The sequence below is a fragment of the Lynx canadensis genome, chromosome B2 (assembly GCF_007474595.2).
Source record: "Lynx canadensis isolate LIC74 chromosome B2, mLynCan4.pri.v2, whole genome shotgun sequence".
Lineage (NCBI taxonomy): Eukaryota > Metazoa > Chordata > Mammalia > Carnivora > Felidae > Lynx > Lynx canadensis.
This window is the reverse complement of record NC_044307.1, coordinates 33,885,319-33,900,111: the sequence shown is the minus strand read 5'-3', so window position 1 is coordinate 33,900,111 and position 14,793 is coordinate 33,885,319. Positions and strand designations below refer to the sequence as shown.

Sequence of the window (14,793 nt, the reverse complement as noted above, 5' to 3'; positions counted from 1 at the left end):
CAATGTTTAGTAAGTTTAATTCGCTTTTTTCAGGTGGTTCACAGAACCAGTACACTCAAGGTTTGATTAGATAATGCAACATTAAAATTTCCCAATACTGACCAGTATTCCAGTTCATCAGATACATTCTCATTGTTTTCCTCAAAGAGAGGGGAATGGAGTGACCTTTTATTGACAGTGATTAGCAGTAATAAGGCTACTGTATATAATTGGCAATCCCCAAGAATCCTTTCCTGTATCATTCAGTTTCATAGGGAGAAGAGTTTTGAAGCTGTTCTCTTTTGAAGCTTTCCTGAGCATGTCTTAAAAGATTCCAATTCTGTTCAGCACCCTGATGGGGGGGGGAGTGGGGAGAAACAGTTTGGACTCACAAAGTTGAGCAAATCTTTTATATCTTACACTAAAACCCATGGCTTTAAACATATATTTAGCCAGTGAAGACACATCACATTTGGGGCATTCCACAAAGAAATGCTGTAAGACTCAGGCTAAATCTTGACCAAAAACTAATAAACTGGGGGAAGGAAGAAAAAGCAAATAGTTTCTCCGCTCCAACAGGAATTTTTTTTTAACGGTTATAGGAACTATAGCTATTTCAATTTGAGATACTAGATAAGGCTGAAACTTATAAACAACAAGGGAGAAAGATCACATCCCAAGCCTGGCCATTTAACAAAGCCTCACCGTTTAAGGTTCTCCCAGAGTGCGTCTTCCTTGTGTCTGTTGTAAGAGATGGGGAAAATAATCCCCCCTCAACAATAGCTACTAACTACTATCCATACCTACCTAGAGGTGAATGGGAATATTCCTATTCTAGTAGAAAGTGGGGAAAGATCTAGGTGAGGGCCGTAGTCTCTGGAAGGATAGTACATCACACCAGCTTCTCTTGAAAGAGTAAGGACTATGGTAAGTCACAAGGCAATGACAGCTTTTGTAGTTCTCAACCAAATGTCATTCTACTAGCATTGCAGCAATGTTCAGTTGTTTCCATTGTTTTGTGATGTTACTGTAACTGATTTTAGAAGTTTAGGCAAATATTAAATGAGAAAAAAACAAACCTTCAGTGTTAAGGTTTGGATGGCAAGTTCCCATATCACTATGGGAATACTTCAAACTACTTGCTTTCCACCAGCCCTTGAACTAGTCTAAGGGGAAACTAATGTAAATGGGTTAAATGGGAGCATTTAAATTATGGGGCATGTGAGGGATAATGTTTATCCCTCGTATATTCCATACACAGAAACCATTCCTTTCAGAAGCATGAAAAGGTTATATAAAATTTGAGGCCCATGGCAAAATGGGTGGGGTGGGAGGTGGGGGTGGGGATGGGAGTCAGATTAAATAATACAGCAAAAGCAGCCATCACAAAAATAGAACCTATTCCTTCCGTCTTAAATCAAAGAGATGAGGTTAATTATTCCAGTGAGATGAAAACAAATCTGAGATTGATAATCATCCCTGTAGCTCAGCTAAGAGATAATTAAACTAGTCCCTACACACTAAAGCCGGTCTCCAGCACGTCCATGTAAACGGGAAATCTAGACAATCATAGATGATACATAGTTGTAAATGTTTCACAGCTGAAATGGTGATGTGCAGCAGCTGAAGTCTTTGAGGGATAGTGGTGCTATCACTCCAGACATTTTCTTGAGGTATTATTTCTTGTTCACAGAGTCTTAGAGCTCCAAGGCAGAAATCATAAGCAGTCCAAAGCACTACTATTTTCCTTCCATTTTTTTTTTTTCTTTACATTTACCCTGAGGACTACCAAGAAAGTCTTCTTGCTCCCAGTGAATAGGAGTATGAAGTTATACAAGATGATTGTTACTAAAATTTCATGGGACCATGACTCCCACCACATTTCCTGGAGGAGGATTTCAAGACACAATAGCCAAAACTGCCATGTAAGTCAGAAATTCTAGGGCTCCATTTGTCACATAGACAAGAACTCCGGAGAGCCCAGAAACCTGACTGAACTCTGGTCACTAAAGGGGTTAGCCTTGATGCCTGCCAGAATTGTTTGTATTGCCTACCAGCAAGCACAGGCGTAAGGTGAAGGTATTCCAAGCAATACCTATTAGGCATTTTCTTTGCATGGAGGGATGCCAGAGGGATATGGTGGGTGGGGGAGGTGAAGAGGGGAAGAGAATCAGAATGTGGTTTTAAACCAATTCAGGTGAACCTAAGGTTGAATGATTCTATTTTCCAGCTACTGGATCTCCCTCCTCTAAGAACATTAGAAAGGCCATACTTGAGAGGACCAGTGATCCATTTTGCTCAACATTATGCCTTCCAAAGGAACACTAAGGGGGAGTTTATGGAGGGACACAGTTACCCTCTCAGTTGTATTTCACCAAATGGCCTTAGTTTTCTAGAATTCCTTTGGAAGGCCACCATACAAGGATTCCTCTTAAACCTTCAGCACCTGTACATAGGTTCTGCCAACACCACTTCTTGGACAATGAGCTCCTTAAGTTTCTGATTGGCTATGGGAAGTGCTTTCTTGTACCTAAGGCTGTGAAGTTGAGCCCTAGAGCTTGTATTTCAGGACTTGGTGAACACGTCCTTCCTCCTGACTGGTTATCTGATGTACACCACCCTGAGCTTTCATCTTTCCAGAATTGGAGCCAACATCTTAAATATGTGTACTCATGTGGAAGTATCTCCACTCTCTGATAATTTTTGCTATTCTCTTGACCTTTCTTCCCTTCCCCATATATTTTGCAAATAAGTCACTAGAAATGCACAATTTAAGCCATTAAAATGGTTTTGTAAGGGGTCCTGTCTTCTGTATTGTCTTCATGTGCCTTTCCTGATGATGCAGTTGGGTTTTGAGCCACAGCAGCACACTGCCCCTCCTTCCCTTCAGCAATGGTTAAGTTTCTGTGCTGAGTTCTAACAGAGCTTGCTGCCTCACTGGTTGCTGGTAAGTACTTTACTTTACACTTACCTAGACTGAACCTCACCTGTGATTTTCCTGTGTGGTCACAGCCTGGCTTATGTGCCTTCTCTGGTTTTGTTATTAAGTCCCTTCTGGTTTACCTTTTATTCCTTGGAAGTAGGGACACTTGACTGCATTATAATATCCTGCTCTCAGATTATTTATAAAAGTCTTAAGTAAGGTTAAACCAAGCGTTGACCCATAGGAAACTTCCCATTAGCATTATCTCCAGAAAGATGTTTATTCTTCAGTGTCTAAGTTTTTTCCTAAGCATGACAAAATATTCTCATATCTCATAGTAACTGGTGCTTTTAAAATTGCTTTAGTGACGGACCTTGACAAAAGTTCTTGGGAAGTCTGAAGAAATTATATCTTGCTCCTTCTTGAATGCATGTTTCTTTTTATCCTCAAAAAACTAGAATATGCAAGTCAGACATGATTTCCCATAAAGGAAAATAGTTTATCTTTCCTCCAATAGGTCATGTGTGATTAAGATTTTAGTGACATCACTAAATAACTATTTTACCATCTTGCCAGTTTAGTTAGCTAATGAACTTCCGTCCAATCAACACAGCATGAAGTGTATCACAGAGCAGTATGGATGAAGGTAGAATGCTGGGGAAGAATTAGGTAGGAAAGAAAGAGGGGGGGAAATAGTTGTTTTATGGGGCAAGGGGAAACCTACCTAAGTTGAAGCGTTTTTGTTTTGTTTTTTTACTTAAGTCAAAATTACACGGTTTTAAAAAGCCACAGTGATAGAAGGATATGAGAGGCAACAGGTTGAGATGTTTACGTTATAGTTTAAAACACATTTTCAGCTCCCAAACCACCAAATGCAGAGGAGAGTGCTGGTAGAAAGTCCCAGTGCCTGGAGAGCAGATGTGCCTGGGAGCCCAGGGAGACAAAGGAAACAACTTCTGAAGTACAGCTGTGGAAGAGAGGCAGGACTCTAGGCAGGCAACAGGGGGCTCAGGATCAAGGCCCTTGGTGATTCTTACCACATCATACCTTCAACCTAGCTCATGAATATATTTTCTTGATTTAAATTCCAAATAAATTCTGTTACAGAATCGCATCGCAGTGATGAAGTACTACAGAAAAGAAGCTTAATACAGCTTGGCTGACTGTAGGATCAGCCAAGATGGTATGAGCTTGGCTCCCTTTCCAAAAAAGGCAGCATCCAGGTCTCCCTTACTCTTGTGCCTCTCCCGGCTCCCGCCTTGCTGGCTATTTCCTGTTCTATTCTGCTACCATGGCCAAAGCTCAGGCCAAGGACTTCTCGGGTCTGCTACAGGAAGCTCTGGGACATAGAATCTTTGGTGGCTCTGTGGGTGACTGAGGAGATGGGTACCTTCTCTTGTTCACACAGGCTGTAGAGGAAGCAAATGTCTCTGCCATGAAACCAGGTGGTGAAATGGCCCTACAGTGTTGACAAGATTCCACCTAGTGTGGAGAGGGCCAAAAGGCTTTATACAGGCAAGACATGCTTGAGCCACGCACAAAGCTGCCCCCAGTTTCCTAGAACTTGGTCATACTTTGCCCTGTCTTCCACCCGAGTCAGAACAGCTAGTAGAAAGGACACCACAAGGAGTGAGGTGAGCACTCCCCAGTCCCTCTGGCATCCTTAGCAGACTTATTCAATGCTGGACAGCGCCTTCTGTCATAGGTGGTGCTATTGCTGGTGATCTCCTCCTCTCTCCTTGGCACAGATGGCTGAGCCACTGCTATCAGAGCTCAAAGAGGGGGTTATATTTCCTAATCTCCTGAAGCAGTCTTTCTTTATCCTGGTTGGCATTGGCCAATGCTCGTTTAGTTTCTATAAGTTCCTTCTGTAGCGTAGGCAATTCTTTCACCTGAGGAACAATAAATAATTTACAGTTAATAAATAAGGTAACACGCCTTGCAGAAACATCCAGTAAAGGAACAAGAGGCAGAATTGAAGCAGAAAAATCCATAAATTTGTTTAGTGATCAACTAGATCTTTCTAAAAGCCTAATCCCATCTTCAGAATTCATCAGTTATAAGGACAGCAACAGGTAAAAATACACGATCAGCAAGCATTCACCTACAGTTCCTGACTTACATCCTCTATTCAGCACTTCTGGAAGTTGCTGCTAGATGATAGGAGCCCAAACTACCCAGCTATACACAGCACAGGCAACCTTTTCAGCTCTCTGAGTTTTACCAGCTTCTGAATTTACAGCCACTAAGGGTCTATGGGAAAGGTATTGTGCAGTTAGGTCCTCACCTTCTCTCCAAAAGACTCTCCTGTGGGCACCAGAAACATCTGTTCTTTGGGGGGCTGCCTCTTCTCACTCTTAGGTACTTCAGCTGATGGTGTATCCTGAGCAGCAGCTGGAAAAAAGTAAAGGGTTCTAAATAGCAAACTTCTGCCAACATGCAAGCAATTCCTAGGTATCACCCACTCCCTTACAGGACAGAAAAGGCAGAGAAGCCGGGAGGCCAACAAGCCCAACTCACCGCCTATGTGGAACACACCATCATCACTCCGTTTCAGCACAACATGCTCCATGGCCAGAGTAATAGGGATAGGGCCTGGAGATGTTGGATAGATGGGGGGTATATCATCCTGCAGGAAAAAGGGAAACCACATGATGCCCTCAAACAGCTCAGAGCAGTTTGGGTAACAACCCATGCTTCTACCATCTGGCTTGAAGCAGCTTTATGCCATTGTGTATCCACACATTCTTGCAACGTGGAGAAACATAACTGAGTTTCTCCCATTCTAGAGATGGTCAAACCGAGGACAGATAACTTAATGGGCTTATACATAGTCATGCTGCGTGCCAACGACAAGGTCAGGGCTAGAGACAAGGTCTCCTCACCTAAATCCAGAATGTTTTGATAGCAACACACATTTTATGTATTACTATAACCTTCACAAAGAATGCCAAGCTGCATTTACTCACTTGATCCTCACCACACTGTACAGCGGCCAGGGAAGAGATGATAGCAGTCACTGCCAGAATCCCTTGCCTGACAAAGTCTAGAGTAAAAACCAAAAAAGCTCCTCTCACCTTTAGGGTGATGCTGCAGTGCAGGAGTTCAATCTGCATGGGAACTACCGCTGGGATCTCTTCATCCTCCAAGAAGGGCCCCAGGCCATTGAGCACCGAAGTGAACAGCTCAAGGTCACAGCCTCGAAGCAAGAAATGCAGGAAGCCATTTCGTGTGGCCAGTGGGGAGTGAATGGCTGCACCAGGCCCCACCTCAAAGCGAAGGCCCACTGCTGGCCTGATGTGGTCAGTCTTCAAAGTTGAGGATTCCTGAAAGCTTGTACCTTTCAGAAGAGAGACAGAAGGAAAACATCAATTAATTATCAGTCAGGGACTTTTCTAAGCATTTTACATACATTTAATATTCTTAAGAACCCTATGCCAAAAGTATTATCACCATTACCATTCTAGAGATGAAGGAACTAAGGGACAGAAAATAATTTGCCCAAAGTTATACAACTTGTAAGTAGCAAGCACAGGACTTGAATGCAGGCAACAATGACCACAAAGACTGGGCTTGGCCACTTTGCTATCGTGCCCCTCATGGTGGAAGGGAGGTCAAGGGCCAATGAAAAACTGGCCTTGCTATAAATCTGAGACACTGGGCTAAAGGCCAAGAAAAAACACACGACCCTCAACTCTGCTACACTTAAACATCTCTTCCTTTCTCCAAATCTTGGTGTTCTCATTTCTCTCTGATAAAGCCAAGAAGGATCTATGCTAATCTTCTCAAAAGTCCATAAAGACCTATCACAGGTGTAGCCAAGGATATGAAACAACTTCTACACTTATATAGCTGCAAATTGTTACAAGCATTTTGGAAACCAAATCGGTATTATCTAGCAAAGTTAAAGTTATACCTAACCTAATGCCCTAGAAATTATATCCTCAGGAATGTAACTCTGAGAAACTCTCTAACACACATACCAGGAGACACGTACGAGAATGTTCAAGGCAATCCTGTATGAAATAGCAAAAAAACCCAGAAACAACCCAAATGTCTGTAAAGAAGTAGAGTAATGGGTACAAGGGATATTTTGGGGGCGATGGTAATGGTTGCACAACTCTGTTAAACTGCTAAAATTTATCAAATTGTATACTTATCATGAGTTAATTTCATAAATGCAAAGTATACCTCAATAAAGCTGTTTTTAAAAAGCAAAAATTGGTATATTTATACAACAGAGTATTATATATTAATGAAAATGAATATATCATAGCTAACTCAACAACCCAGAAGAATCTGAAGAATATCAAAGAAAGAAGCCAATCATGAAAGAATACAAAATAATCCCACTTAGAAAACCTCAAAAACCTGCAAAGCTAAATAATACGTTGATACAAACATGTAGAATTGCAAAGTAAAGCAAGAGAATGATAAACACAAAATTCAGGATAGTGGTTCTCTATGACAGGTGAGAGGCAGAAGAAGATCCAGGAGAGAGGCTCCTGGAGACTTCAAAGTTAATGATACTATTGTATTTATTAAACTAGGTGGGCGGGGGGTGTCTGGGTGGTTCAGTCAGTTAAGCGTCCAACTCTTGGTCAGCTCAGGTCATGATCTCATGGTTCCTGGGTCAAGCCCTATGTCCAGTTTTGCACTGACAGTGTGGAGCCTGCTTGGAATTCTCTCTCTCCCTCTCTCACTGCCCTTCCCCACCCCTCTCTCTCTCTCTTTAAAAATAAGTAAATATGGGAATGAAAGCTGGTGCAGCCACTCTGGAAAACAGCACGGAGGGTCCTCAAAAAACTAAAAATAGAACTACCCTACGACCCAGCAATTGCACCACTAGGCATTTATCCACGGGATACAGGTGTGCTGTTTGGAAGGGACACATGCACCCCCATGTTTATAGCAGCACTATCAACAATAGGCAAAGTATGGAAAGAGCCCAAATGTCCATCAATGGATGAATGGATAAAGAAGATGTGGTATATATATATACAATGGAGTATTACTTGGCAATCAAAAAGAATGAAATCTTGCCATTTGCAACTACATGGATGGAACTGGAGGGTATTGTGCTAAGTGAAATCAGTCAGAGAAAGACAAAAATCATATGACCTCACTCATATGAGGGCTTTAAGAGACAAAACAGATGAACATAAGGGAAGGGAAACAAAAATAATACAAAAACAGGGAGGGGTACAAAACAGAAGAGACTCATACATATGGAGAACAAACTGAGGGTTACAGGAGGGGTTGTGGGAGGGCGGATGGGCTAAATGGGTAAGGGGCACTAAGGAATCTACTCCTGAAATCATTGTTGCACTATATGCTAACTAACTTGGATGTAAATTTTTAAAAATAAAAAATAAAATAAAATAAGTAAATAACCTTTAATAAATGAATAAATAAATAAATAAATAAATAAATAATAAAGTACAATTATCAAAGGACTGAATCTGAGTGACAGCAGTTCCCTGATCAGACACAGTTTGATGTCAGCAGCCACACAAATGAAGAGGTGGACAGTGGCCTCCTGTATAAGCTTAAGGAGCACCTGGGAAGTGAAGATGGCTAATAGCCTACTGAATACAAAGCCCCAGAAAGACCTCTGGGAGTTTCCCTGCAAGCAGGAGGCTTCACTGGAGTTACTCCCCCTAATGGCTACTGGAGAGAACGACCAAGGGCTTGGCACTTAGGACAACTATCCTTGGGGCACAGTGACAGGTGAAGCTAGGGCTGCCCCAGATAAATCCCACCAGCTCTCCTGGAATTGCTACCATCCTCACCTGAGCACTGTCCATGCAGGAACTGCCATAGTCCCACGGTTCCCAGCTGCTGGAGGGTCAGTTCCTCTGCCTGAAGGGCCACAGTCAGATCTTCACCACGTACCTCAATCCCAAAAGACACCTCATTCACCTTCAGGACCAGAACGGAGACCTGTAAAAGGATACTCTCTTAGCTGCGTCCCTCCCAAGCTTCTAGCCTTGAGCCTACCCTCTGCAGAGAAGAAAGTAGAGCAGCTGACCGGGTGAAGACTGAGGTCTTCCCCACTGGGTGAGACCGAACTGTTGGCCTCTGGTGACCCCTGGCCGTAACTATCCATAAGAGGGCTCCCTTGAACGCCAGCACTGTCCAGGACATTTGGAAGAGTTCCTGGTGGAAGAGATTCTGGACCAGATTCTGTATAAGAAAGACAACAGATGAGTTTCAAAGTCAAAAAATTGTGTTCAAATCCAATCTCTAAAAACAATGACACTATAAAAACAACAACAGCAACAACAACAACAAACATTTATGACGTTTATGAGAACAAATGGGAATTTGATGGATTTAAGGAATTGCTAATTTTTAAGAATGGATAGTGGTATTTGGTCACATTAAAAGAAAACCTATAAATGGATGCAACCCAAGTGTTCCCTGACGGATGAATGGATTAACAAAATGTGGTATAAACATACAATAGAGTATTAGCCTTAAAAAAGAAGAAAATTCTGACATGTGCTATGAAGTGAATGAACCTTGAGGACATTATGTTAAGTGAAATAAGCCAGTCACAAAAGGATTCCATTTATATGAGGTACCTAGAGTGGTCAAATTCAGAAATAGAAAGTGGAATTGTGGTTGCCAAGGAGCTGAGGGAGAAGGGAACAAGGAATTACTGTTTAATGGGTACAGATTTTCAATTGTAGAAGATGAAAAAAGTTCTGGAGATGGTTGGTGATAGTTGCACAACGATGAATATACTTAATGCCACTGAATTATAGTTAAAAATGGTTAAGATTGCAAAGTTTATGTTATATATATTTTACCACAATTAAAATTTTTTTTCAAAGATTTTTAAAGTCTATTTCCTAGAGATACATCATGAAAATATTTATGGACAAAATGATATGTTTGGAATTTGCTTCAAAATAACATGGAAGGAAGGGAAGTGAACAGAAGTATATTTGAAACAAGAATGACCATGAGTTCTTAATATTTGAAGCTAGGTAATGGGTACATGAGGACTCACTATTTGATTCTACTTTTCTACATATTTGAAATCTACATATTTGGAATAATATTCTATATTCCATAATAATAACAAAACAAACAGGGTACACACCACCCAGTTTCAGAAACAGTTCATTCTCTTTTCATTTTCATTTAGACAATCTTAAGAGACCATTTAAAAAGTGTCCAGTTCAATAAGATAAAAGAACCAGTGTAACTTCCAGTAGTGACTGATGCAATTCCTAAGAGTTACTCATTTTACCATAGACAAAGCTTCTAGTTATTTTCCAACACTAAAATACATTGGCAAAACAAAACAAAAACAGACAACACACACACACACCACTGACGCCAGCCACCAAACTAATCCTACTGCCACAGCTACGTGGCTGTAAGACTAGGACTCTCTCCTTTGGTCTGAGTCTGGTTCTGTGATAAAGGTTAAGTGCTAACCCATAACCTAGAAAATGTGTGGATAAAACCAGAGCCACAAATCTATTAAAATTTCTCTTTTTTGGTTTTGGTTAAGAAAATTTCTATTTTATCAGAACTTAGCTCCTTCTGTACCCTACTGGGATACAGGCAGCAGAAAGAACCCTTTCTGGACTTCAACTTTGCCTGGCTCTGCTTCCACCTACCAGACTCCAAGAGCATCACAAAGCTATCACTGCCATCACTGTCCACTGAAATCCGATCTTCAGGGCCACTGTTATCCAATGAAACGCCATCAAATGACTGCTGAGATACCGTCCTCTTCATGGAGAAAAATCGGAGTCGGGCAGCACTTCCACTCAATGGTGCTGCCGCCCCCTCATCTATTTTGGCCATGGGCTCCCTGTTTAAAAAACAAAAACCACAAATGTGGCTTAAGATATATGTTCTGTCCCTTGCAATACCCATCGCTTTCAGCCCTAATAGTTATTTATACATAAACTCTGATGTCAACTATTACCTGCTATAAGGGGGTCACACCATTTTCAATTGCTGGCCTTTGTGAATCCTCCGGCATTTCAAACTGCATAAGCAGCTCTGCCATATTAACATTAAATGTCAAGTTTATTCAAGGTCATCCCATTTTTAGAGGAGACCAACTACTTACAGCCCCAGTGCTAATGAAGACACCTGAAACCACCCACATCCATTCCACAAGTGTTTACTGAAAAACTTCTGCATAAAAGGCACCATACTAGGTATAGGGTGGGGGTGGAGAGTAGATAAAATAAGAAATAAGGCATCCCTTGTCCTCAGAGAATGTATAATCTATCAGGAAAGAGAAGATTTATTTATTTATTTTAACATTTACTTATTTGAGAGAGAGAGAGAGAGAGAGAGAGAGAGAGAGAGAGAGACAGAGAGAGATGAGTGGGGGAGGGGCAGAGAGAGGGGAGACAGAGAATCTGAAGCAGGCTCCAGGTTCTGAGATGTCAGCACAGGGGTCAACACGGGGCTCAAACCCACAAACCGTGAGATTATGATCTGAGTCAAAGTTGGGCACTTAATTGACTGAGCCACCCAGGTGCCCCAGGAGAGAGGAGATTTAGACACAACTTACCAGGTATATGGGAGTAAATCACACACCTCATAGAGGAAAGAGATACAAGCCAAAGGCTAGGCAATATCAAAGGGTGAGAAGAAGGGGATCAGGAATGGCTTTGTGGAAAGAGATGGCATGTGAGGTGGCCCTTGAAGGACTGTGAAAGAAGGAAGGGGGCATTCTATGGGGGAAGAAAACACATGAGCAGAGACACGGAACTAGAAAATAAAAAGCACCTTTGTAGACCAGTCAGTAGCTCAACCAGCTAGAGCTTTGGTTTTGTTGGGGAGAACAGAAAGGCACAACTCAGTGAGAATAAACCTTTAAAGATCTTTTTTTTTTCTTTCTTTATTTATTTTTTTGAGAGAAAGGGAGAGCGTGAGCATGGGATGGGCAGAGAGAGAGGGAGAGAGAGAAAATCCCAAGCAGGCTCCACACTCGGCACCACGCTTGAGGCAGGGCTCATGACCTGAGCCCAAATTGAGTTAGACACTTAAGCAACTGAGCCACCCAGGTGTCCCCTTTAAAGATCTTTTAATCTTACCTTCCCATTTTATAGGTGAAAAAACTGACTCAAGGTCATAAAGGTGAAATTAAGAAAAACCCAAGTCTCCTAACTTCTTGCTTGCTAAGTGTTTTTTTTTTTTCCTCTTTACCACATGGGTTGCAGCCAGATTACTGAAAAACCTGGATTAAAGATTACATATGAAAGTGCTTTTAAAACTATTAAGTAGAGGGGATATACAGGAAATCTCTGTTACCTTCTGCTCAATATTGCCATGAACCTAAAACTATTCTAAAAAATAGTCTATTAAAAAACTGTAAAGTGCTGTAAGGAAATATCATAATAATTGATTATGCCACACTAATAAATTCAAACTAAATTCAGGGGTTATAAGGAAAAAGCCTGAAAGTTTTAGAGAATAGAAATAACAAGATCAGGCCTGTGTTTTAAGAATTGTGACCTGACTCTTTCAAACAAGGTAGGGAGGAAAAGACCTCCAATGAGGAAACAAATTAATGGTTTACTGAAATAGTCCACATGCGGGAACAGACAGCAGAAGCGGCCATGAGACTCCCTAGAGCAGTGTTCTCAAAGTGTCGTCCTGGTAGGAGCATCAGCATCAACGGGTGGCTTATTAGACATGCAAACAGGCCCCATCTCAGACCTACTGGATGAGGAATTCTGGGGGTGGGGCTCAGCAATGTGTTTTAACAAGCCCTCCAGGTGATTCTGAAGCATGCTTCAGTTTCAAGAACCACTGCTCTGGGGATTACAGTCAGAATTTGACAAATGACTGAAAGAGGCAGAGCTAAAACACAGAGCTTGAACAAGCAGGAGAATGATACTACTGAAGAAAAGAAAGGAACTGGTCTGGGGAGAGATAAGGAATTTAGCTTTATGTATGTGAGGCTCGACACATCCCTGGAAAATCCATGCAGAACTACGTGCAGTAGATAGTTTTAAATGACGAGCAGGGGACAAAAGTCAGAACCGAAAATATAGACCACAGCAGAAGTGAGAGATGAATAAAATAACTTAGAAAGTATTAAAAAAAATGCACTGATATAAACCTTCCTGAAGTTTGGCAAATACGTCAAGAACCTTAAAAAATGTTTGTAGTTTGGGGCACCTGGGTGGCTCAGTTGGTGAAGCACCTGACTTCAGCTCAGGTCAGGATCTCACGGTTTCTGAGTCGGAGCCCCGCATTAGGTTCTATACTGACAACTCAGAGCCTGGAGCCTGTTTTGGATTCTGTGTCTCCCTCTCTCCCTTTCACCCCCTCTCCCCACCCCCCCCACCCCCAACTCATCTCTGTCTCTCTCTCTCAAAAATACCATTAAAAAAATTTTTTTTAATGTTTGTAGTGTTTCACCCAATAATAACCCACTTCTGGATTTTTATTCTAAAGATTCAGATATGCAAAAAAGAGTAATATTCACAAAAATAAGGGCATTTAACACAGCATTGGTTCTACCTGAGAAAAACTGGAAACAGACTAAAGCCTGCCCATAGTGGAATGAATGAATAAATTAGGACACATACATTTGCTAGAACACAATAGAGCAATTAAAAATTATGTATTCAAATACCTAATGAATGGGAAATTATTCACACTAAAACATTAAGTAAATAAAACTGGAAGTTTTCTACATGATATAGAAATAATATAATTCTATTGCCAAAAAAACACAGTATTTGTGTATACTATGTGTGTATACACAGGTAAGGATTCACATGGGTACACAGGTATATGTATAAAAATTGGAAGAAAATAGATCCAAATGTAAATAGTGGCTATCTCTGCATAGTGTTGTCACAAGTGACTTTGTTTTCTTCTTTATTCTTCTTTTTCTTTTTTTTTTTTTTAATTTTTTTTTTTCAACGTTTATTTATTTTTGGGACAGAGAGAGACAGAGCATGAACGGGGAAGGGGCAGAGAGAGAGGGAGACACAGAATCGGAAACAGGCTCCAGGCTCTGAGCCATCAGCCCAGAGCCTGATGCGGGGCTCGAACTCACGGACCGCGAGATGGTGACCTGGCTGAAGTCGGACGCTTAACCGACTGCGTCACCCAGGCGCCCCTATTCTTCTTTTTCTACATTGTCAACAAAATGAACACAAACCATTTTCATAATTTAAAACATAAAATTATGGCAAAAGCAATCAGAATACAGACAGCCTAGTGCTGTGGAACAGTTGTGTTTATAGGATAAGGGGAAGAAGACAGCATCCAAGCTCTCTTGGCTCCTTCTGAGTAGTGCGAGTAGCCAGACAGGGCCACAGGCATTCAGGATGACTGCAGGGCTGGCTGCCACACAGGGCTGTCGAGGACAGGGAGGACTGAGAAGAGGCCATGGGACTGGAAAGTCAGAAGTCAAGGTTGGTGTTTCAAAAAAGGCTGGTGTCACACACACCTTTCTTTTCTCTTTACCACCTCTCCTCTTTTCCCATCTCCCTTATGCTTCTCCATTTAGAAAAAGCAGCACGTTTGGTGACTTGGAGTCCAGGCTTTCAATCCTCACCCTACCACTCACAAGTTATACAACCTTGAACAAGTTTCTTACCTCCCTAAGTCTGTTTCCCCATCTGTAAAAGGAAGACTGATATTAGTACCTGCCTTCAGGGTTGTACAAGAATTCAATGGATTAATATTGTAAGTATTCAGGACAGTGCCTGACACATAGAAAGCACTCAATAAATGTTGCCTAGTATTAGTATATCTTTTATCCCTTTAAGTTTCCCTTCTCCTTCCTCCTAGGCTATCTGTGCCTAAGAGAACTGGCATTGCTTAGAGACCCATTTAGACCCACAATCCACTTAGACAAAGCTCTAAAGCCACTGATGTTCAAACCA

General features: G+C 41.5%; 1 protein-coding gene across 2 annotated transcripts in view; it reads right to left on the bottom strand.

The window, feature by feature from the left end:
* UHRF1BP1 (UHRF1 binding protein 1) overlaps nt 1–14,793 on the bottom strand; it is a 72,172-nt gene continuing 57,379 nt past the window's right edge. The window contains exons 15-21 of one of the 2 annotated variants that reach the window (XM_030315301.1): nt 10,540–10,736; nt 8,934–9,088; nt 8,695–8,845; nt 5,980–6,242; nt 5,423–5,531; nt 5,190–5,296; nt 1–4,794 (exon numbers count right to left, since the gene is read on the bottom strand). In XM_030315301.1, coding sequence (XP_030171161.1) covers nt 4,669–4,794; nt 5,190–5,296; nt 5,423–5,531; nt 5,980–6,242; nt 8,695–8,845; nt 8,934–9,088; nt 10,540–10,736 — 1,108 coding nt within the window. In that variant the 3' untranslated portion in view covers nt 1–4,668. The remainder of the gene's footprint in view (nt 4,795–5,189; nt 5,297–5,422; nt 5,532–5,979; nt 6,243–8,694; nt 8,846–8,933; nt 9,089–10,539; nt 10,737–14,793) is intronic. The other variant, XM_030315302.1, reaches the window with a different exon arrangement.